General features: G+C 32.7%; 1 protein-coding gene across 3 annotated transcripts; it reads left to right on the forward strand.

The window, feature by feature from the left end:
* The first annotated feature begins 2,656 nt into the window (after positions 1-2,656).
* LOC143072969 (uncharacterized) lies at positions 2,657-26,372 on the forward strand. 3 transcript variants are annotated; one of them, XM_076248158.1, is made up of 13 exons: positions 2,657-2,875; positions 5,748-5,872; positions 6,861-7,069; positions 7,640-8,497; positions 9,169-9,566; positions 10,365-10,515; positions 11,010-11,196; positions 12,146-12,381; positions 12,698-12,992; positions 13,899-14,408; positions 21,355-21,405; positions 22,699-22,749; positions 23,501-26,372. In XM_076248158.1, exons 1-13 carry the CDS (start codon positions 2,750-2,752, stop codon positions 24,408-24,410), a joined length of 4,107 nt encoding a protein of 1,368 aa, XP_076104273.1. In that variant the 5' UTR covers positions 2,657-2,749; the 3' UTR covers positions 24,411-26,372. The 3 variants fall into 3 exon arrangements, with proteins under 3 accessions (XP_076104273.1, XP_076104274.1, XP_076104275.1); XM_076248159.1 differs by having other exon boundaries at positions 12,698-12,953; XM_076248160.1 differs by lacking the exon at positions 21,355-21,405.
* Positions 26,373-26,992: the final 620 nt, after the last annotated feature.

Genomic DNA, 26,992 nt, shown 5'->3' on the forward strand with positions numbered 1-26,992 from the left:
TTGCCTAAACAAATATGATTTCTTTTTATAAAAATATAATTTACGAAAAATAAATATATGACAGACTCGGGATGAACCAACGATGCACAAACCACTCAGGATTCTATATCTTTATTCTCATAAAGCCAATGCATTACATCAGTACAGAGATAACAACAATACTGATTTATTTACAATACATACAAAACAAGGAGAGAGGTTACACTATATAGCCAGGAGGACAAACACAAGTATTAATATTTTTTATAAATAAACAAAGTTTCTTCAGGACTGGTTTTCGTGTACTCGACATTAGTTCCGAAAATTTAAATGTATTATGTCGTTGTACAAAATAGGAGGATAAATACTCTGTACGTTTTTGATCGAAAAAAGTACATACCAATATATAGTGATATTCGTCACCAAATTGTCGATTTTTACATAGCCGATGGCAAACACGGTTTTCTCTCAGTACATTTTGCCACCTTCCTATTTCAGTCGGCAATTTGTTATTGGTCGTTCGAAATCGACAAAGAACAACGGCATCTTTAAAGTTCAAAATATCCTCAAATTCCCAGTTTTTCTTAAAAATTTTGTAGCCAGTTAATAGCTTTTGCCGAATTTTGAAATAGGCGAATTCCAATTCTGAAGAAACTGGTCTACCAGTCTTTGCTTTATCACAGTTTTTAACCAATCTTTATCTATAAAATTTTGTGCTTCACATATATATTGAAATATTTTTTTGACAAAAAGAATTCATTGGTCTGCATGTTAAAATGAACATTCATATGGAGAGAAAGTTGATACAATATACAGGAAAACTTTGCTCGTTTACCGGATATCAAATTTGCCCAAAATAATACTGCTCGAACTTTTATATCTATGTCAACCGGATGGCGACCTAGTTCCCCGTAAACCATATAGTTTGGTGTTGAGGATTTCAGATTTGAAAGCAATTTGCAGAATTTTAAATTTATCTTTTCTAATACCTCATTATTACTAAAACCCTATACTTCAGACCCATACAACAAAATGGGCTTGACAATTTTGTCAAAAAGATCAGGCTGACATTTTATGGAAAGCTGATACATCCTTCCCATTTTCAGAACTTCATACTGGCTTTTAAGGCCTTAATTATCATGTAGATTAAATTGTAGATTGGCGGATAAGTACTTACTTACACCAATATACTCTAATCTGACCAGTGCATGGTGAAACAGTCCAACACAAGACAGATATATTGATGGGGCTTCCTTCTTGTGATTGGAAAATATATTATTTTGAACATAACGAAACCGTCCATTTGTAGCATCGCTCCGCTCGGCGATACTTGTGAGATTTTGGCTTCCTTTATATAAATGGAAATAAACTTGGAACCGCCCTGTTAAAGTAAACTGTAAAAGTCAGTTGCAAATGGCGAAACTTAGTAGATCGGTATGAAGAACATATAAACACAACTAACATAAAAACATAGCACCTATAAAGAAGAGCACTCAGCATATGCGGTCTATCATACTGAATATTTATTGGTCTTCTATCAATATGCCAAGGTTTGAATCGCCAGATTTTTTTCTTCTTCACCTTTATAAATACGTCCCTGAACGTTTAAAAGCTTCAACTATTCAGTTATTTTGACTTGTAACTATATGCAAACCTCATTACCAATCATACCACATGATATCTCTTTATTTGTCACAGTATATTGTCATAAATTTTAGTGCAGTATTTCTGAAGATTCTAAAATAAATTTTAGTGAAGAACATTGATTACTCATTGGAATTCCGGTAATTTAACCAAACATATATCATATAAGTTATAAAGCCATGATTACAGTGTAGAGCGACTAAATTTGTAGACACTTTTAGTAAAACATTATTTTAACTTTAGTAATTTGTTTTGCCTAAGATATAGATTATGGTAAAATATGTGTATTTATGATCCACTCTGGACGTTACCTAATGTTTGTTTCGGACATAATGTTTAAGTATATATGTATGTTGCAGTGCATTATTGTCACGGAAAGTGAGTTTTGCATCATCGGCAGTACTTTTCTCACGAGTTTCACCTAACTTCATCAATTTTCCGATATATTTCAATGCTTAAACATGTTCAAAGCTACCAGGCTTATGATGAAGTACTCAAGACGCTGTCGTGCTTCGACAGTATACATAAGTCTCATCATTACAGCATCTTATTTGTTTAATATAGCTTTAACAAAAACAAGTTAAAATCATGGGACAAATTAGGCTGACCGAAAAGCATTGACCGCGAATCCCCCCCCCCCCCCAAAAAAAAGAGGAGTACTGGCTATTTAAAAAGTCATATACTCATAGAATCGCACCTCTTCTGACTTTAAAGACTTATTTATTTTGGCAAGTTGTTGGACAATATGCTGATTCCAAATGAAGTTAAAGTTTCAATGACTTACACATTACACAATATATTTTCCGGATTTTTCCAATGTAACTTAATTTCTTTGAATTCTTTGTAATATTTTTTTTTTATATCCCAAAACAAATTACATGTAAGATTTAAATTAATTACGTTCAATTACAACAACATATTGCAATGACCCCATGTCCGTTTTCAATTAATACTGAACTTTAGATCCCATATAGGGCCTCTCGTCTATAGTTCGGAAAACAGTTTTAAAAATCCGTCATTGGACGTATTTTAGAATATCTTGGCGTCATCCGGTAAAAAAATGAAAAATGAAATTACAAAATGAAATGGTTCTCAATCAACTATTTAAACATTCTTGTCAATAAGAATGAGCTCAAGTACGAGTACAGATGCCGAGGAAGAAAGGAGAGTTAAAGATATCATAGACGCTTTGAAATCGAAAGGACTGTTTGATCAGTTTAGGAAAGAATGTTTAGCTGATGTTGACACAAAGGTAGAACACAAAATAATTTTAAGGTACAACAGAAACACATACATAAGGAGATATATATACTTCTTCTTTAGTAACATTATTTGCCATGTCATATAATCCAACATGGCATTGCTACAACATCTTAGATTCCGTGATTTTGAAACAATAATGAGACATCAAGCTAAAACAGATTGTACAAGGACCTATAGCTAGTATAAACTAGTAAAAAAAAACGGATAGACAACTTTCAAGTTCGATGCATTTCTGTCAAAAAGTCTGGTTTTAGTGGACATTATTCATACGTTTAGGGGCATCATCACTTCCGTTCCAATGTTGAGCGAGTGGTTGGAAAACTATAATACTATATTGCACCAATTATTCAGCAAATTACATTCTCATAACTGACAATCAAGATTCAGAACTGCTGTCATTAGGGAATTGCGATTAAGTACTTACAAAACAAACATTATTTTCAGTTTATCCTGCACAACATGCACAATGACAATCACTAAGACGCTTGATGAATGTTAATAGTGCAGGGATACAGGCGATCCCTCCTATCTAATAAATCATAAATGATGTCATAAAGGAGTGCCTAATTGATGAATTTTTTCCAGTGATCAGAATGAACTTGAAAGGGGTCTAATTGGGGTCCCTTTGCTCCAAAATTATTTTAGTTTACCCCTTCACATACACTCCCCACATTTACACCAAAATTTGATTGATTAATTTTCTTAATCATGTAGTAAGTTACATGTATGTACAATGTATTTAAAGTGGCTTAAGTGTATAATATGAGGCAGGCTTTACCTTTTTAAACTGAAAGGGAACGAAGTCTGTGTCAATTTTTTTTTTAATTCATATATATTTTAATGTTCCAAAAGAAACAGAAATGCAGTAACATTTCTGATGTTGGTCCAGTTAACGTTGTAAGTGATATTTAAAGTCTCACGACAAACAAGACTGGAAGAAAGAAAGAGATTTCTGCGCAAATGCGCGTTTCGTCTACAAAAGACTCATCAGTGACGCTCTAATAAAAAATGTTAATAGAGGACTTCCTCCCCTTATTAAATCATAATAATTGCTATGAAATAAAGAATAAGTGTCAGAAAGATATAAGTTAATTTGTGGTAAGTTTTGTCTTTTTGACTTAACATGTTTTGGTAAGTTTTGTCTTTTTGGAAATGTTTGGGATACGATTGCTTTTAAGCAATCTGTAGATTTATACCATTGACTCAGGGCCATGCCCTCACGTCAACCGTTTTATTCTAAACATTGTGGAACATCTCAGATTCTTGAGATTGTCTTGCTTTAAATGGTATAAAAAACAAAAGGATTGAATTGAAATAACTGTCCTATAATGTTCTTCTCATAATCTTCTGACATGTTTTGATATTTCCCTTGACTTGTATGCGTGTTTTTAACAACACGAAAAATCAGAATTAAGCAGTATTTATATTTAGTGTTTTTATTAATTTAGAAATGTCAGAGGGAATTCCCCAGTTAACATACCAGAGTTCTCTGAATTCTGATCAATAAATCTATTTCTGTCATATAAGAACTGAAGTGGAGTTTTCTTATACATTTTTGTATATCACCGTTATGAAACTGATATTTGATATTGTACTTCCATAAAGCAATGGATGTGGTTTAATTAACATTTAATATACGTCCTTGCTACAAATCACAAGTCTAGGGTTTGTTAAGGTAATTATACCCAGGAGTATAGTTTTCTTGACTTGAAGGGGTATCAGATTGAATGGTTGCTCTGGATTCCCCACTCCCCACTCCATTGATTAATTTGAAACTCACAAGATCCTTTCTATGTCTCTCTGCTATTGAGGGTTTATTATTGCATAATTTAAATCATATGCATCATTTAAATTAAAATAAATGTAGTCCACAACGTAAAGGTGTAACTAGAACATCCCCTCAGCCAAAATGAAGTCTTCCATATTATCGCTTTGAGTTGTCTCCCTTCCGTAAGTAGCTTTCGTCAAACAACGATTCGTCGAGAAAAATTAACTCGTTCTGTCGATAGACGTCGTATTGTATTAAACTGATCACAATTTAAACAGAAGAATGTGTACGGAAAGGAGTCATGCCCACTGACCAAAAGGAAATTAAATATTTAAAGAGTTAGGAATGGGGTTTCACCTATAATTCACGTAGGAAAATAGACCTGTGATAAGGTACGAAGGGAAATACCTTCTCTCACTCTCAGTGACTGCTGTGGAAAGTAAACTTGGAATTGATAGTACAAAAATAAAACACAATAAGTACATTGTTCATACACTTGTATTAAGGATTGGCTATTTTTAAAGTTGAATAACTATTCAGATTACGTAAATTACATGTTACGAGCATCATTTTACACGTGCAGTTGAATTATTTTTAAAAATAAAACTAATACATGTATCAATAAAAACAATGGCAATCGTATCCCTCAGGGCAATCTGCTCTTTGATTGATTTAACATGTTTAAAATTGTGTGACATTTTTAAAAGTATACAGATTTTGTTAAGATTAAATTAGTGTTTTGTGAATTATTTTGAAGAAATGAATAATGATCATGATGATCAAAAGGCAAATTCATTATCTAACTTGATCTAAGATATGTAAAAGAAAGGAGAAAGAAACCAACACGGCTATTGAACTCATCTTGACATTACAACAATGTATTTATTTCCATGTGCCGGCCATAATATTATTCTGCTTAATGCACTCACATTTTACATTTTTGTCAACATTACATGTACAAAGAACACAGCATAATTCAATTTAACATGTTTAAAGGAAAGCTACAGATTTTTGCAGAATACCTTTACAAATATTATGCATGTACGGGTATGTATCATGGAATTTTGATAACAAATTAAATTTTTTTCTACAGCCAGCCTATCAGAATTTGAGACAAAGAGTTGAAGGATACGTATCCAGATTTCTATCAAGACAACAATGGAGTCCAAGTCTCAACAAAAACCAGCTGAGAGACAACTTAAGAAAGCAAATTACTGCGTAAGATTTTCCTATGGTCTTACATTGTGTATCATGTATATTACCAATATTTTGAACAAGAAATTTCCCTAACATTCACCAAGTTAGTAACTTACATATAAGGTTCATAGTGAGATTAGAGTTGTCTCCCATTCATGTGATTAATACATGCACATTTTAGCTGAAATAAGGAAGAACTTTTATTATACATGTATTTTCTTTATGGACAAATACCAACTTTCTTTCAGTATGAGTCATTCAATGCACAATGTGTGTTATGGGTGTTTACTACTTAAAGATCACAGCATGCTATGGCAAGCAAACTAATTTGGTATTTTCTCTCATGTATAAGAAAACACTTTTACTGTGGGTTTAAAAAAAGGATTTGAAGGGTCAAACCTTTGTATATTTCATTGGTAATGGAATGCATGCATGTTTAACCATGAATTTAAGCGAATTACTATTTTTTAGGTAAAGATTGCATGAAATGGGACTGACTTGATATCTAAATAAATGTTTCAAGCTAAGGCTGATCACTACCTTTTTTGATACACAAAATATAGTGCATTGACCATAAAATTCTATACATACTATCCATGAACATTTCCAGAAATTTACCAATGTAATATATGTTCAGATATTCAAGGCTCAAAATGATGTTTCACTTGTCAAGAAAATGACATAACTTTTGCAAGGTGCAGGAAATTAATATCTATTATAAAAATATAAATTATGTCATTGTTTAAACCTCATCTTAAAAATTGGAGTTTTCTTCCATTGTCTAAAGTAGCTGTTAAATCAACAACCAATGCAATATTTAAATTTACTTCCCACTGATAAATTGAAGCAATTTTTACCATTCAGTGCTTTCAAGCACTTTGATTTCTGTAAGTTTGTAGGCTGAAATTATTATCATTTAAACATCCTAAAAAAAAGTATACAGCTTTTGAATGAAAACGCAAAAAAAACAAACAATTACTATATGAAAAAAATTTCACATGTTTTACAGATCTGGGATGTTGGCTAATGGTGTAGAAAGGGTGATAGAACAAGTCATAAATCCTAAAATACTTCAGCTGATTAAGCCAAAGATTGATGAAGTTGTTTGTACTCATCTAGGCATTGATTCTAAAGAAAGAAAAGCCCAACAAGAGGCACAGAAACAACAACAGAAAGAAACGATGCAGAGTTTAATGAGCATAAATTTGTCTCAAGCTGGTAAACAACTGTCATATTTTAGGGGAAACTGATGGGAAATGGAAATAAATAGGAATATAGACCCAAAATGAAAATTACATACATGTAGAAAAGACAATATGTTTATTTACAGATGAATTTGTCAAATTCTTTGACACATATACATGATTTTGTAGGATACTTTAATTTAGTTTCATTTGAATTATGTTGGAAAACAATTGTAAAAATAACCAAATTTATTTGGTGACATATAAAACTTGAACAACCATCACATCTTTTATAAACTTATTTTACTGTACAAGAAATCGCTATTTGACAATACATTGTGAATCCAAATGAAAGTAAGGTATCCATAATTGATTTTTATGTTTGACTTCTTCATTCACTGCATAACAAATCTTAAGCCTTCTAGATATATATTTTTTTTTTTTACAAATGGTCTTTTTCTACTCTTTGAAGATTATACTTATATATAGTGAACTTGAATTCAAGAACAAAACTGAACTATTTACTACTTTCATGTTTAAACTTTTGCTTTTGTTTACATTTGTACATTTAAATAATTTTGTTTTTCAAATTTTCATTTTTCAGAACAAAATCAAACTAGTACTCCCAGTAGTTTTCAAGGAGAGCAATCAACAACACCAGCTGCTCCAACCTTCTCTTCACCATATTCACAAGCTATCTGGACTCAACAGATGCCACCACAAGTTGCCTTTGGTGGCATGATGCCAAATTATCCAATGGTTCCCCCATTTGGTGGATTTCCACCCTTTGGAATGCCACCTCAGATGTTCCCATATTGGAATAATTTCATGTTTCCACAGCCAATTCCAGGGATGCCAGGAATTCCATTCCCACCCCCTATGTCTTCAGGAGCCACCACTACGACGGTCACATCCAGTCAGTTTGCTGTTTCTCCTATACCCCCAGTACCTAGTACCCCAACAACAACCACACAGACAACAGCTGTTGACACACCCACTCCTCCAAAATCATCCCAACCACCACTACCCCCAACACCACCACCCCCAGGGACAGAGGATATACCTGTTGTTATACCAAAAGAGGAAAGTAAAGACAAAGTGACTAAAGCTTTGTTTAGTAAGCAGGAAGAAAAGGGGGAGACTTATGATATTCCACTCCCACCTATTGCCAGGGGTGCAGGCAAAGTGAAAAGTAAAATGGATATTGTTGTTGAGAATGAGGACAGTAATCAAAGCTATGAAATGGATATTGAAGACGATGATGAGGGAAGCCAAGATACAAAAAGACCTTATAAATTTGCCTGGGATGAGGTTGTTGATGCAGACCAGAAATCTGATATCACAATAAGTTCTGTCCACACCAGTGATTTATCATCATGTGACTTTGATGAATTGGGAAGTGGGAGTGATAATGATATGTTTGATTCTGATAAATCGGCTTCCGAAGATGATGAATATATAGGTAAATATTACACAAAATTATGTTCTTTTTATATATAGATAATAAGTACTGTAAGTTTCACATCAATCAAACAGCAAGTCAAAAATGCAAGTTAAAGAACTAACATATGTACTATGAATTTATTATTTTACATGGGATATAAATTTTTTTGGATTTCATTTTTACAGGTGAACCCCATAAAAATTTAATTATCCAACAAATTACAAATATTTTATAGGCTTGTATGCAAAAAGAAAATACAAGTTTTCTTCAATCTACTAAAACTGGTACCGCTAAAAATAACTGAATACTGTCGATTCATTAATTTTTGTTTGATACCAATTTTTATAAAATTTGTGGGTACAGGGGAATTATGAATTTAATTGTTTAACGAATTACAAATGTTATCAAAGAATGTATGCAGACTTTGGAAAAACCACAAAAGTAAATATCCACAACACACAAGTTCCTTTCTATGTAATAGAATATAAACATTAAACTGAAACTCTCAGATAGGCTAAATAAATTGAGGAAAAATAATTGTGTTTGAAGAAATTCAGTTGAAAATACTTTTTTGATGATGGTAAAGGATACAAGGTGATTGTTTGTGCACTGGTGTTTACCTACTTTTAAATACTGTAAATTCTAACACACTTCAAAATGTTAACATTAATTTCCTTTCATTATTTCAGAGCGACCACAGGCAAGTCCATTATCTGTAGCTGGAGACAAAACACCAGATATAAGTGAAGACGAGGTTGAAGATATAGAAAGCACAGAGGTTCCTCCAAATACCAACACAGACATAGAGGTTCCAGAGGAAGAGTTAAAGCCAACTGCCAGTACAGAAACAGAGGTACCTCCAACTACCCACACAGATGCAGAGGTGTATCCAGTTACCAGTACAGATATTGAGCAAGAAACACCTGCTAGTCACCCTGAATTGTCTATACCCCTGCCACCTACTTCTGATGTTGCAACTGCTGTAGAAGTTGTCTCCCCTTCTAAACATAAGAAGTTAATATCACTGCAATACAACTATAGTGATAGTGAGGATGAAGAAACTAGAGAAGTCAGGAAATCAAGAATAGTTAGTATATATACTGGTTATATAGTGTTATGTATGTATAGGGGATATGGAGGGAATAGTTAGTATATACTGGTCATACAATTATATTGGATATGGAGGGAATAGTTAGTATATACTGGTCATATAATTAAAGGGATATGGAGGGAATAGTTAGTATATACTGGTTATATAATTATAAGGGATATGGAAGGAATAGTTAGTATATACTGGTTATATATGTATAGGGGATATGGAGGGAATAGTTAGTATATACTGGTTATATATATGTATAGGGGATAGGGAGGGAATAGTTAGTATATACTGGTCATATAATTATAAGGGATATGGATGGAAAATTAATGAGACAGCAACCAAACAACATGTAATCAGCACAAGGTGATTCTGTATAAAACTCACCTTTGGTTGATGTTATTGAAGTGAATAACAGTGATGAAGAAGAAAAATAATTCATAAATGTTTTTTTCTGATCTTTGTTTGCACATATAGGTGAAAAAAAAATGTTTTTTTCCTCAATTGATATTCAAATTTAAAAAAAAAAATTAAATAGAAATTCATCGAATTGGATTTATATTCAATTATTTATTAACATTTAAACATCAAATAAAAAAAAAAATCATTTGACAATCTTTACTCAAAACATTTACTTACAACTGAATAATTTAATTCTGAAACCTTCCTTCATAGTAAAAACATACTGTGGTGGAATATTTTTAGAAGATGAAGTATTTTGTAAAATTGATGTTTTGTATGAGGATATTTATGCATGGTATTAAATAATTGTCATGTGTTGTAATCAAGGCTAAAGAAAAAGAAGAACGGTATTTGAAAAGAGCACAAAGAAGAGCTGAGCTTGAAGCCAAGAGAAGGGAACGAGAAGAGGAAAAGGTCAGAATAAGAGAAGAGAGGAAGAAAATTAAGGAACAAAAAGCTGATGAAAGCACAGATAAAGGTAAACATGTTAAATCATACTATCAAGGTGTTAAGGTTATGTAGTGTAGAATTAATGGAGCATTTTAATTATTGGGTATTAGAGAAGATGTGACACTACACCTTATTGAAAAGTGGAAATTAATGTGTTCATTTATTATTGAAAATCCTTGATCGCTTTATGTCACTGGTTTTATTCAGACTTTTGAAGTTTCTTCCATCGATAAAATTATTAAAAGTTTATCAGTTACTATGCCTCAATTGATTACTGTAGGCTTACTTATTTACTACAGGCTTTACACCTTTATCCATGAGATAATTTGCGAGTTACTTATATTTATATCACTGGTTTTCCTCTGGCTTTACAGTTTTAATGAGGACACAACTGATTCAAATTAAATTCTAGAAATTTGTAGAAAATAGTGTTTTGAGCATCTTAAAATGAAATGAACTGATCATCGCTAATGAGGTATCACATGAACGAAAGATGAATTAATAAAACTAATCTAATTGTAGCTCAAACAGATTCTAGTGAAAGGATAGAAAGGACAGACAGTTTAGAGGAATCAAGTCCTGAGAAAGTACCAAGTTCTCCGGAAAAGAAAAAAAGAAAAACAAAAGCTGAGCTCAAAATGGAACTTACAAAACAGAAAGTTATGGAAAAAAAAGCAGCATTACGGAGGCAGAGGACAAGAAATAGAAGGTAGACAAACATAGATTTTTAAATAGATATAGGAAGATGAGGTATGAGTGCCATTGAGACAACTCTCCTTCCAAGTCCCAATTTATAAATGTAAACCATTAAAGGTCAAGGTTCAGTCTTCAAAATACACATTTATTTTGTAAAGAATACATGCTTTATTGAAAATAGGGAGAGTCATTGGCTTCCCTTATTATTGATTTTATGATGGATAATTTTAACAGAGTGATTAAAAGACCAAAGGATCTTTTTATTTTCAGCTGGTAAATTAAACATTATCTGCTTACACAAATGTTATACCAGATTTCCACATTGTTATTTATATATTAAACATATCAACTAAATGATTTACAGGCATTTTATCATTTCTATATAAAAATGCAACTGTAACATGACAAAGTTATATTCTACCTATTTTTATAAGTACATTGTATCACTAAAAGTCGTTTACTTTTATAAAAACCTGCTCTTGTCAGCATCTAGTATTTTGAAAACAAATCAGGTTAATTTGTCAATGTGATAGAGCAAAGACATTTAATCCAATGTAAAAACTCTTTAATTGCATGAAAAGGGGAAATTATTTCTATACCTGTTGGAGACTGGAAGTAGATTTTTTTTATATAAAAGTACCGGTAAGATGTGACATGATTGCCAGTGAGACAACTTTCTACAGGAAACCAAATGACATAAAAGTTTACAACTATTGGTCACTGTATGGTCTTCAACAATGAGCAAAACTCATACCCCAAAGTCAGCTATAAAAGTAAGTTTTCATTACTGAGATATTCATTTTGTCACATTTATTAATGCATTTGTAATAGTTTAGTCCCTACAGTAGTAATGATTAATTTGAAACAGTGATGCTACAATGTTTATATATTGCAATGTTTACAATTAACATTTTTGTTTTACTTTTGATAATAATGCAGATACATGTATTTTCATTATGCAGGTATACATCAGATGAATTTACATCAATTTTCAACGAGAAAAAGCAACCATTTTCCAGTCAAAGTTATTCTGAAGTTGTCTTTGAAGAGCCAACTATTGAAGAAACAATTGTTACAGATCATATTGAATATATAGTGGATGAGTCTCAAAATCATCCAGACTTCCACACACAGGAAGTGTGTGAAACAATGGAAGGGGAGGTTATTCTAGAAGATGGAACACAATTAAAAGTTGAAGGTGACTATATCATGTATATAGCTATGTAAAAATAAATATATTAATTTTATACTGTAGGTGCATGATGGTTTATGGTGTGTGGTTGTAAATGATCAACTCAGAATTTGAAGAAAATTTTAAAATAATTTGACATATATATCTTGAAAACTTTATGAAAATAATTTTTTTTTTGTCAATTTTAATTAGATTTTAGGTCCTTTTTACCTCATTTGACTCAAAAGGTAATCTATGAAAATTGGTACATTTGTACCAACAAAAAATAAATCAATTCACAGTAGTTAATCACTTACACATATTTGGTTGATTTGCGTTTCAGTTTTTATGGAAGACATGCCATCTACGCCTCCTACACCAACTCAAGATGAACCCTTTACTGAAGTTGTAACAATAGATGAAGATTCATCTAGTGCACAAGTAGAAGATAACTCTGTGTCCAGTACACAAGGAAAAAGTATTGATAGTTCTGAGAGTGCTCGGAGAGCCACTAGTCCACTTAGTGATGTATCTGATGAGTCACTTTCTGAAGTCACAAGTAAAGGGACAAAGAGAAAACGACAAGGCAGTGAATCAAAGTATACAGATCAAAATTCATACAGAAATCAGAATCAATGGTAACCTTAGGCCACATAAATCTATTTTTTGTTCTTTTGATTTGTGTGTAGTAATGTATTTCATAGATCAGGGTTTTAATGATTTAATTTAAAAGAAGCTTTTCTACATCTGAAAAATTCAATTAAAGATTCTGCTGAAAGCTTTTGAAAAACACCAAAATTAAAGTGTTACGAATGTAGGTATTACTGATATATCTGACATATATCATGTATATATTCAATATATATTGTTCGACTGATATTTAGACAAATTCAATATATATTCTTCATATATAGATAATTTTATATTCAAAACTTGCACTTTATTTTGTTTTCTAAAAGCCACAAGAACTTAATTTCAAGTTGCTGTTGCCTAAGCTTATATAATAGATATGTGTGTTGCGTTTACTTTGAAATAACACTACATAGAATGATTAATACCTCAATTCTGCATAAAGCTTCACATGAAATAAAAAATAGTAGATTTACAGAAGAAGGCTCTGCACAAAGCTACCAATGAAACAAAAAAGAATAGATGTACAAAACATTGCAAAAGAAGACTTCAAGCACAAAGCCATACATGAAACAAAAAGAATTGATATACAAGAGAAGTGTATGCACAAGGCTTCACATGCAAATAAAAAATAGTTGTACAAGAGAGGGATTTGCACAAAGCTACACATAAAATAAAAAGAATAGATGTACAAGAGAGGGCTTCGCACAAAGCTTCTCATGAAATTTAAAAATAGATGTACATGAGAAGGCTATGCAGAAAGCTACACATAAAATAAAAAGGAATAGATGTACAACAGAAGGCTATGCACAAATCTACACATGAAACAAAATAGAAAAGATGTTCAGGAGAAGGCTATGCTCAAAGCTTTTTAAAAAATGACATACCGGTAAACAATTTCTATTTTTTTTAAGGTCCGAAAGAGAACATAAGAAATCTCAACGTTACGACGAATCAGACCTATACAAGCCACGACCAAATATCAGTGGTAGTAGGCGAAGAAACTCCTCTCCGGGGGCTGCATTTGAAAAAGATGAAAGCCAGCAACAACCTAGAAGAAAAAGACAGCCCAGCAGAAAATCAGAAACTTCAAGATCGTCTAGACATTCAAGTAGGTCAAGGTCTAGATCAGTGGAATCAGACTGCCAACCTAGTCCAATATCATCATCCTCATTGGCATCAGTACATAGCAGAGGTTCTTCATACTCAAGGTCAGGGTCAAGTTCATCATCAAGTTCAGAAAAGTCTAAATCTAGGTCTAGGTCAAGGTCATCAGGGTCATCTGTTGATGAATTTGGTAGAAGAAAACGCAGGAAGGGAAAGATGCCAATTGAAATGATTGATTTTGGAGAAGCTGAGAGGATGATTGAAAAAAATCTGTACAGAGTGAGCTTTGGTGAAGCTGAGAAAAGAGCTGCTTCAAGGTATATATTATAGATTGTTTTTTCCCTACAACATACTCTGGATTTATTTAATTTTGTGGGTTCCAAAATTTCCAAATTACAAAAAAGTTCTTATTCATTGGTACATTTTGCATTTTACAATAAGATAGTCTAATGTTAACCTATACCAGACATCATTAACTTTGTGAAACATTTTTATGCAGTTAAGCTATTTTATGCGAGCACCCTAGATTTGTGTTCTACCCAATAAATGCTGAAATACTTGCCATTGTTATTACCTAGCTGGCTACTATGTTATATATAACTAATTAAACACTTTTTGAATACTTTTAATTCTGGATTACAAAAAATATGACCAGAAAAACCTTAAATAATCGTGGAATCACCAAAAAGTTTTGAAGTTTCACATAGGAAGTAGTGCTTAAGAGGAATCCTTGTGTAGTTTATTATGGTCTGTGCTTTTGGCTAAGATATCAAAGAACACTTTGTATGAAATATTTAACTGCCGAAAATCTCTTAAGACAAGTTGTTTAAATTTCCCAAATGGCAAAAGTCGTAGGAATATTGTTTGTCATCAATACGTAGTACAACTACGTCAGTAGTCTATTATATATATAATAAGTTCAACTGTTCATGCTGTAGGCGGCAATTTCAAATTAGAACTTACAGAAGACGAAATTTTCGCATCTTTTCAATTTGGAAGCAGGGGTTCAAATTAGCGGTGGTCCGAGGTCCGCGACTTTCCACTTTTGCAAGCAGAATTACTACTCGGTTTCTAGCTACGCCCGACGTAGTCACCTTCCACTTAAATGAAAATAAAAAATAACTTTGCAAACCTTTTCACCAAAGTCTCCAAATAAACGATCTCAAAACTTACTTTCATTGTTATTATTCATGACAGCGATGTTTATTTTGTTCAACCGCTAGCTTTGTACAGAAAATCGCCGACAAATAATGTGTAAAATTGTATCTGTCTGACAAAAAGTTGAAAACAACATTGTGTAAACACAATAACAATGGCTGCCGTTCAGACAAAATTATAAAATCGGATCCGATTCTGGATGTGGATAAGGGTAATTCCGGGTTTTGGCGATCAACTAAAAATAATCCAGGCAGGTTACAAAATACATCTATGTATGGTAAATGAATATAAACACTAGAATTGAAAACCAAATGATACATGTGAAAGAAAGAAAAAGCATAAAAAAATTTATACAGAAACTCAAAATTACTTTTTGACAAATTTTAATGTCTATATCATATAATACCTGAATGTAAGCAAATCATATGATATATAGGTGGTGTCCTTTGGGCCACTCTACCCCTCCTGTTTGATAACTTTGAAACGGTCGAGATCCCCACCCCTAAACCATATACTCAAGTATAGAACAATATGATAAATCAAATGAAATATAGTGGAGTCCCTGTGGTCACTGTACACCCTCCTGTTTGAGAACTTGGAAATGGGTGAGATCCCCACCCCTAAACCATATATACTCACGTATTGTACTATATAACAAATCAAATGAAATATAGGGGGAGTCCCTGTGTTCACCCTACCCCTCCTGTTTGATAACTTAGAAACTGATGAGATCCCAACCCCTAAACCATACATACTCATGTATGGGACAATATAACTAATCACATGAAATATAGGGGGAGTCCCTAGGGTCACCCACCCCCTCCTGTTTGGGAACTTACGAAATGGTCGAGATCCCCACCCCTAAACACAATATATATTCAAGTATGGAACAATATAATCAATCAAATGAAATATAGAGGGAATTCCTGCAGTTGCCCCACCCCCTCCCATTTGAGAACTTGGAAATGGTTGAGATCCCCACCCCTAATTAACCATACAAACTCATGTATGGGACTTTATAACAAATCAAATGAAATATAGGGGAGTCCCTGGAGTCAGCCCACCCCTACTGTTGGAGAACTTGGAAACGATCGAGATCCCCACCCCTTAACCATATATAAGCATATTTGTGACAATATGAAAAATCAAATGAAATAATTAGAGAGAGTTGCTGGGGGTCACCCCACCCCTCCTGTTTTAGAATTTTACAACGGTCGAGATCCCAACCCCTAAACCATATAAATTCATGTATGGAACAATATAACAAATCAGATGAAATATAGGGGGAGTCCCGGGGGTCACTGTACACCCTCTTGTTTGAGAACTTGGAAATGGTCAAGATCCTCACCCCTAAACCATATATTCTTATGTATGGGACAATATAACAAATCAAATGAAATATAGGGGGAGTCCCTGTGGTCCCCCACCCCATCTGTTTGAGAACTTGGAAACGGTTGAGATCTCCACCCCTTAACAATATATATTCATGTATGGTCCAATATAACTAATTAAATGAAATATAGTGGGGAGTCCCTGGGGTCACCCTATCCCTCCTGTTTGAGAACTTAAAAACCGAAGAGATCCCCACCCCTAAACCATATACACTGTATATTCATGTATGGGACAAAATAACAAATCATTTACATTTACTATGGGCAGGTCAGTCAGACCTCACCTTTGATCCCCAGGGCTTTCCATTGAAGCCGCTAGCCGGCGGAAATCCGCCGTTTGCGGTGGCTTCAAGTGCCGGCTACTTCACTATATATATATAAATTCAAAAAGAAAAAATAACTTTTTCAAATGTTTACAGGCAGCCGAGAGACGTATTGTCGCAAAGTCGCGGTCACGATAAACAAGGGATGAAAAGTCAGTGTTTACCTTGGGCTAAATATAGTTCACATGAATTCAGGTCACTGATTGGTTGTCTATTTAAAGTAAGAATGCATCGTTTCTTTTCAAAGATAACAAGAGAGACGTTCCGGTGGTCATTGAACGATAACAATAGAGACGTTCCGATGGTCATGAACTCGTTGGCTTATTTTTGGCGTTTAAAACATGAAGACAATCAGATAGGATGACAATCTTATGTTATGGAATAATATCAGTCAAATTAAAGAAAGTGTAGTAGATCATATTGTTCAGAATCTGGAACACAGTATCTATTGAAGTTCATTTTTCAAAGCCCACGTGGTGTTCAGAGAATCAAGGTCAAAAACGAAAGTAGAATATTGTCGACTCGACCTCAAATGAATAACATTTCCAAATGATTTATGTATCCGACTTATTGAACAGTTTACAAAAAAGAGAAAATCAGAGGATATATCAATGCTTGAGAAATAATTGTATGATTTAAATACGCAAAACAGTCTTTAGAGAGAAAAGGGGGTCATTTGTTTACAAATGCACGTAGTTATGCAAAATAAATCGATCAAGTTTTCTAACAAACCAGATTATTTTATAAATAAAACTCCTTTAAAAGTAACTGAATTTTAAGCATAAGGTAATAAAAATAAACAAAACTATAACATTAAAAAAAAATGAAATTTCTTTGAGATTTTTTTTTCTTTCTTTAATTTCATACATAAAAAATGGTCATTTGAAAGATGAAATAATAGGTGCCGGGAGATTGCGAGAATGCAGGATTTTGCTCTATTTATGGCAGAGCTTCTGGGGGCCTTGAGCGGCCCCCACACCCCTTGCCGTAAGGCACCAAGCTTACAGCTTAGTGGGCGTACGGCTTTGCCGAACGCATGTAACAGCCGCCTTTAATTTTAATTGAGCCTTCTACTTCAATTTCAATGGAAAGCCCTGGATCCCTGTAGTAGTGAACATTTGTCTGATTCTTGTCTCATACCTTTTGTACATGTACTATAGAACACAAACTTTAGTTTTATTTCCAGGGAAACCAGTCCATTCATACTATTACATTTTCATACTAAGTCAACTTGTACTACTAGCAGTCAACCAAAACCAACGTTAACTACCAAGTAGAAGAACTGCAATTATTGCGAACTTGTACCACTGCAGACTCACCATAAAAAATATACATTGATATATGCATTGCTTTTGAAACCTTGATAACATATGAACTATTTGCCTTAATAATTGAATCATTAGATAAACATAAATGTACTATATATGAATGTTTAATGTTGAAGCAACATTGCCACAGTTTTCATAATTACGTTTGCCTTGGTTTTTGGTTAACTGCCTTCAGCGCTTACAGCGCTTTGATTTAAAGACTTCAGGACAATAAAAGTTTATCAAACATCAATTATATTGTCAAAACATCTTAGAATTCTATGAAATCTTACAGAATGATGTGTGTGCCCCTGCTGCTGTGAAGGGGGCATTAAGTGCTACACTTGTCTGTTTGACTTCCTTACATACATATGTCGCAAAATTGATTTTCCCTTTTTTCATTGTAATGAAACTTATACATACTGTTTATTATCATAAAACAGATCAAGTTTGAATTCGTGTTGCATCGCTTTTACCTTTTTAGAGTTATGCAACTTAAAATTATAAATAGAAAAAATGCTGAATATTTAGTTTGTCTCCAACTTTAGTTTACCTCAACCAGTAGTTATGAAACTTAATTCCCTTTATGTCCCTTTATAAAGTTATATGCAAGCTGGGGCATCATCTGTGTCCTTAGGGTTCATTTTCCTTTTTATAGGACCGCAAAAAATTTTGTGGTCGTATATTGGTATCACGTTGTCGTCAGCGTCGTCCGAAGACGGATGGTTTCCAGATAATAACTTTAGTATAAGTTAATAGAAATCAATAAAATTTTAACACAATGTTTATAACTACAAAAGGAAGCTTGGGAGTGATTTTGGGGGTTATTGTCCCTAAGGTTTAGAAATTAGCGGACCAAAGGGGCCCAAAACAAGCATTTATCTAGTGTCAGGACAAAAAAGTTGTGTATAACATGTATAAGTATTTCAATTGTTCTGAAATTGTACCACAATGTTTAATACCACAGGTAGAAGGTTTGGATTGATTTTGGGGGATTATGGTCCCAAATGTGTAGGAATTTGGGGCCAAAATAAACATTTTGTTTAGTTTTCAGTCAATAACTTGTGTTTAAGTGTATAAATCTCTCTGAAATTTTACCACAAGTTTTCATATCACAAAGGAGTGGTTAGGGGGTGGGGGCTGATATGATTCAAATCATCAAGCAATTAGGGACAAAAAAAGGGGGAAAACAAGGATTTTTCTGGTTAAAGGACAATTTAGAAAATTTAAAAGCAGTGAAGCAGGGGTTTCATTATCTTTCATGTTGACTTGTACTTTCCACGTTTCTAGGTGGTACTTTTCAATTTATTTCATGAATATCTTATAAAAAAATTCCTACATTTAGGCAGTACTTGTCAATAGCATAGGAGGGTAAAAGTACCGGGTACCGCCTCCTAATGAATGGCCTGGTGAAGGGGAGGTAATCAATTAAAATTTAAAGATCACTGTTATATATATGTTTGATTACTTGATTACCTCCCTTACACTGCTTGAAAATTATGTATTAAGAAATGATGATTGTCTTGAGATGTGTAGCGGTAAATTTATTTTTAGAAGTTACTGTTTATTAATATTAATTTTAACCATGACTGTATGTCATTTTATATTTTAATATTTTATGATGTATTTAAATTTAAACTCCATTAGAAATTTGAATGGAGATCATTTTTGGAATAAGGGAAAGGGGAGGTGAAAACAAAATTGGGGGGGGGGGGGGGGGTTCAATTTTTCTCATTTCAGATTTCAAATATTAAAAAGAAAATTTCTTCAAATATATTTTTTTTGAGAGGATTAATATTCAACAGCATAGTGAATTGCTCAAAAGCAAAAAAAAATTTAAGTTCATTAGACCACATTCATTCTGTGTCAGAAACCTATGCTGTGTCAACTATTTAATTCAATTAAATTCAATCCAAATCTTTATTGCCATAAAACTACATATTTATAGTATGTGACACAACATAACAAAATAAAAATACAAAATAACAACAACATCATTAATATACACAATAAAAGTAAATATTTTAATAGTCCCCTGTCCTCAGTTCAATAGACTGTTTTAAAAAGGATCCTAGCTTATTTACCTGAATGTGTGAAATTGGGTTGAGTATATATGTTATTTTATCTATGTCATTTAAATTTAAAAAGTGGATATTCTCATTTATCAAAAAATCAAAATAAACTTTTCTATTATTATGGTTTCTATTACAATATAAAAAGAAATGAATTTCATCTTCAATTTGTTTACAGTTTTTGCATACCTTAATCTTTCTTCTCTTGGTATTTTAAGGTATCTTCCCTTTTCTATTAATAAATTATGGTCACTTAATCTAAATTTTGTTATCAGTTTTCTGAATTCAAGTTCTGAGCCAGTTAAATATTTTTCTTCTGTATTATTTATTTTTACATGTTTATAATCACAATTCAAATTCAGAGCTGTGTCCAGCTTGAATGTTGTGTCCATACTTGCCCCAACCGCTCAGGATTCGACCTCTGCGGTCGTATAAAGCTGCGCCCTGCGGAGCATCTAGTTTTTCAAGAAACCAGCTAAAGAAATGCTCAATAGTCTAAAAAAGTATGAAAAACATCTGCTAGACCATACAGACATACTTCAATAAGAGCCAAAATTTTTTTTACAATTTATAAGTTTCCTTTCAAGCTACTTTTACCATAATACTTTGAATATAAAGGAAAATTGTTAAAAATATTTTTTAGATCCTCAGTAAAATATTGAAGTTTGAAGGAAATCTACTAAGACATACTTCAGTTCAAACGTTTCATCTTATAATGAATCAACAGAAAATGGGTTAATAAGTCCATCATCAATAGGAATAATATAAATGAATTAGACATTGATGAAATGGTTAAAATCAGTACCTTAAATCAATATATTGGTACATGTTCATTCTGTACCTATGTCATTTTTGCACTTTAAAATTGTATTTAACTAAACAACCTATAGCTATACCACATAACTTGCAGCTGATGAAGTTTGTCAGCTGTTAATCAAATAATTATGTGTCACAATGGACATCTGTATATTTGCTGTTAGTAGTGTTGATCATAAGGTTTTTTTTATTGTAGTATGGATGTTCCCATCATACCAAAGCCTCCAAAAATGACCAAATATGAGAGGCATGTAGTTTATTTATATTGAGCATATACCAATTGACCATGTAGTTTTGATACAATACTCTTATTTATAATGCAAACATGCAATTTACTTTTTGCAAAGTTTTCAAATATTTGTTAAATATAATGAAATATAATATTGTGATAATTTAAATTTGTTAGTGGCATAAAAATATAAAGAAAAAAAGACTGATTGAAAAACAAGAAATCGCCAGTTTAAAACTTTTCAATAAATTTAATGTATCATCTTGTATTTTTCTTTCTTGTTTAAGTTTTATCTGTTTGTTGGTTTTGTTCATTTTTGCAACATTACAAAAAAAAGGCTATTCCTTTACTAAACAACTCAACATCGTCTGTTCTAGAATGGGAGTGATCATTTCGCCAAAAAAAAAATCAATATTTATTCTCAAAAATGGATAAATTTTTAAAAGCTGTATGTACTTTTAATACTAGAATTTAGCATACTACTGAAGGTCATAGGATATTGTCTCGTACTCAGTGACATATGTTCCCATTTTACAGTAGCAAAAACTGGATTATAGACTGAAATAAATGAAATTTCCAAAACAACCTGGGGATTTATTACAAGAACAAGAGATGACAACTGCTGCATTTTTTCAATTTTCATTTTAATAAATATCATTTGAATAATGTACAAGCATAAATGCTCAATGTTGCATTTATTCAAGAAATTCTATTGTCTTCAAACACATGATCTACAGTATAGGATCTGCATGAGTTTATAAAAAAGAAGATGTGGTATGATTGCCAATGAGACAACTATCCACAAAAGACCAAAATAACACAGACATTAACAACTATAAGTCACCGTACAGCCTTCAACAATGAGCAAAGCCCATACCACATAGTGAGCTATAAAAGGCCCTGATAAGACAATTTAAAACATTTCAAACGAGAAAACTAACGGCCTTATTTATGTAAAAAAATGAACGAAAAACAAATGTGTAACACATAAACAAACGACAGTCACTGAATTACAGGCTCCTGACTTGGGACAGGCACATACATAAATAATGTGGCGGGGTTAAACATGTTAGCGGGATCCCAACCCTCCCCCTAACCTGGGACAGTGGTATAACAGTACAACATAAGAACAAACTATAAAAATCAGTTGAAAAAGGCTCAACTCATCAGATGGACAAAAATACAGTGGACGTGGCCCGGTAAAATTACAGTGGACGTGTCAGCTTTTTAGCAGAAGCTAATTATTGTTTTTGAGTCAAAAATGACATATTGTTGTTTGTAGTTTTGTTTATATGTTTTTTCTTATTGCAGTATGGATGTTCCAAGCATAGCCAAGCCTCCAAAAATGACAAAATACGACAGGCATGTTATTTATTTATATTGATATTAAAAATTGATTATGTTGATCTTTGGGTTTAATTTAAAACTCATCTTTATCAATGCTACTATTTTTCCTCTTAAAAAGCTAGAAATGTTTTACAATGGTGGTAAAATATAATAGAATATTTACGATTGTTATGATTTATAATCATATCATATTTTATCATGTCAAGAGGCAAAAAGATGGACAAATAAGAAACTAATTCATAAACCACTTTTCAGTTTACAATATGTATGCAGAAACCATGTCTTTCTTTTTTGTTTTATTAATTGTATTGAATGTTTTTCAACACATTGCAATATACAGTGAAATTGTAGAACAAAACATAACTTCTGATCTAAAAGTTATAACTCAATTTGGCCTGCCAACTGTTTTGATTCAAATGGCCTGTTTTATAATTAAAACATTACACAAAACAGAATAATTGTAAACAACAACAAATGGATTACAGGCTCCTGGCTTGGTATTTTGGCAGGTTTTAACATTTGTAAGTTCTGTACTTTCTTCTCTTTACCTTTGAAACATGCTCTTTTGACTGATGCAATGTTTGTTTTCCTGATGTGAAGATGTGTCTGAGGTTCTTGTTCAAATAAATTGGTAAACCTTTTGAACTTTGATTTTATGTTAATGATATCTGTCCTGAAATGTGTATCTACTAAAATTTATACTCATTAGTGTTACCTTCCTATAATATCACAAATTTGAAATTATGTAGGTTTTATATATTTTCAGACGATTCAAGGCAAGAGGAAGAGGTGCCACAATGACAAGAGGTACATGGCAAAGACAGAATTCATGGCAGTTTCCTGAAGGAGCAAACTCAGGTTCATGGTCACCACAGGGATCACCTACTAAACGATATTATTTCCCAGAACCTGGGAGATCTCCTTCTCCCCAGTCTCCAGTGAGAGAAGTTTCTCCTGGCATGTGGGATGATAGATCAGAATCACCGCCATATTATCCTGGAACAAGGGGACGAAGATCATCGTCACAATTATTAGAAGACTCTCCACCGAGACGATCTCAGTTCGCTATGGGGAGACGACCTCAGTCTCCCCCACCAGAGTATCTGAGAAGATCATTGTCTCCTTCAGAACACATGATGGCTCCTGAACCATGGGGAAGAGAACCATCAATGTCCCCACCTAGAATCAGAGGTCATAGGTCACCATCTCCACCTTACCCTGGTGGTAGATTAACACCATCACCTCCTCCCTACATACCTAGAGGTCAGAGGTCACCATCTCCTGGGAGACCATATCTTAGAGGTAGATCTCCTTCACCATATAGACCAGGAATGAGGAGGACACCTTCACCCCCATTATCAAGAGGAGCTCATTCACCATCACCACCATTTTATAGAGGATCACCTCCACATAGACCTGTTACCAGGGGCAGATCACCATCACCATCATTTCATCGTAGATCACCATCACCACATCGACCAATGACAAGAGGGCAAACTGCTATTCCCCCACATGATTTGAGAAAGAAACCAGTAGTTAATTCTCCCAAAGTTCCAATGACAAATAAACTAAGAAATATCAAATTTGGGTCCCCATTTCAACAGATGGGACCCAGAAGAGGAGGAAGGTCATCGCCACCATCAGAACGACCTCCAAGTAAACGAGGCAGAAGATAAAACACCATTTCTTATATTAACATTATTTAATGTACTATTATAAGGGAAAATGAATATTCATATATATTATACAATTGATGAGTTCTGTTTAAGAGTTTTAGTTCCAAAAAGAATTATTCACCCTCAATGTTATATTAAGAAATTTATGAGTGAAATAACTTTTTTAGTCTAAATTGATTTTATTCTACTTGTTATTTTTGTTGATTTTTTTAAAAACAAGTAAAATTGTCAAAAATGTTATATCAGTTCATGTAATTGGAAATAAAATATTGAGTACGCTATATAAGCCAACAAGTCAATTTCAATGCACTTTTACAATCATAAATGTTTTATAGTGTACTTTAGTTTTTTGTTCAAAGTTAAAATTAGTCCATGAATGTTTGTTATTTTGGCTTGTGTTTAATAAATCCCTTACATCAATTATTTTTTAATTGAGAGGACTATATTGAATTTTGAAACTGAGTTTTTCTGGCCATCCTTATAGTAATACATGTAATTCTAACTTTGAATTGATTATCTCTGATTGAGATGGGTTACTAAGATTGTACTTTTATTTGTGGGATACTAATTTTTGTTTCTTTCATAGACAACTTTATCCATAAATACAATTGTCCTAATCAAGACATGGGAAGATCCACATTTAGGTTGACTACATCGATATGTAAAGTTATCTTCACCGTATATAAATTTCCCAATGTACCACTTTAGGATATTTTTCTGTGTTGTATTTGAAAATGCAAAGAAGATTAATCTCCAAAAACTGATTTGATAACAGAAAGCATATATCATGAAAATATTATGCTGTCAAGAGAAAATATTTGTATTCACTCTCTGAAAAAGCGTAACTTGTAAAAAAAATTATGATGTGACATCATGTTTACAGTGCAAATATATATGTTAATCATGCAATGTTAAAATTTTTGAATAACTTTGTATAAGAATATGTGACTAATAAATGATGTTCATTGACTGTTTCAGCCATTCCCTGTAATAATCTGGTTAAATTCAAATTGTTCCTCAGCTAAATTTTAAGGGGGTCTCATTGGGGGGTTCCGATCCTGGATCCCGCTTACTGTTTTGTCAGATTCCCGTATCCCGCTTACACTATGTACGTAAGCAACTCTCATTTTTTTGTCATTTCCTGGGTCCCGCTAGACCTCATTTCCCGTTTTCACGACACAATAATTTGACTTTCATGTGTCCCGCTCATAAAAAATCGGCAATCCCGCGTCACGCTTAGACCCCAATGAGACCCACTTTTAAGCTATTATGAGATCTTTACCAATCTTTGATGGATAATGTGCCTGGGGGTGAAAAGACTTCTTTTGATATTGAGGTCACTAAAAAAGTATATAAATATGTATTCTTAGCTAACTTGTGACAAAGTTAACTATAATGGCTTATAATAATGAATTGATGAATGATGATTGGATGTCAACATTTTGGTTTCTAATAATTTAGGAACATGATTCTTAAATGGTCAAGTCATGGAAATCATCATATTTATGTGGGACTTATTTGATCAGCAATTATGGACTGATTTTTTTTTTGTTGTGCATATAAATATTAAATATTGCAATAAACAAATGTCATCATTCTTACTGACAGTTTATTATTGGCTTTTAAGTTTACCTTTTGTGGAAGTATGAAGAATAAAATGTTTCCAAAACAACAGTGTTGCAAGGTCAAATCTGCATACAGTCAGCTGTAATTTTTACATTGTTTTATTATTGCCAAAAATAGGTTTCTCTTAAATGAAAACTCTCTTTTTTTTTTGGTATTTAGATTGTGTTATTTCTCTGTAGCATTTTCTGGAAACATGATAATTAATTTTCATATTTTTTCATTGTTTAGCATAATTAATAGTCTATAAAAATTTCTAAATTTACAGACATAAGTATTCATTAGGCAATACATGTACATAACTTGCATAAGGAAATATTAAATATATATAGAACTCCTCTAATTAGATAAAATTTTTAGCATTTGTTTACTGTAAATTCAGAAATAATTGCATGCATTTATTATTGCGATTTTGTCATTAAAGACTAAAATGTAATTTTAATTTTGCGATATTGAGAAAAATCCTGTTTAATTCATATAAATAATATCAAAATGTGAGTAATTTTTCGCAATAATTTCTGAATTTATACAGTATTCACCTGTCTCAACTCTAATATGGAGAAGACACTTGCCATTTTGTGGAGTTCACATGTAGACCTCTGAATTAATAGGGATCAGGAATCCCAATCAATGAGACAGTCATCCAACAGCACAAAAACAAGAAAAAAAGATGTCAATCAACATGCTTACAATATATTCCAAATATAGTTGACCTGTGGCTTATAATATCTAAGCTAAGAAATAATCAAAAAAACTTAACATTGACTTGTGAACCATGAAAATGAGGTCAATGTCAGAAGAAACCTGCCAGGTAGTCATGTACACCTTATTATCATTCCATACACCACATATAGTCAACTTATTACTTATAGCAGCATGAAAATCAAAAACATGTACCAACTACAATCATTCCTTAAACCAAATACTCAACTGATTTTTATGTCCATATGTTGTGCTGT

This window comes from Mytilus galloprovincialis, chromosome 4, assembly GCF_965363235.1.
Source record: "Mytilus galloprovincialis chromosome 4, xbMytGall1.hap1.1, whole genome shotgun sequence".
Lineage (NCBI taxonomy): Eukaryota > Metazoa > Mollusca > Bivalvia > Mytilida > Mytilidae > Mytilus > Mytilus galloprovincialis.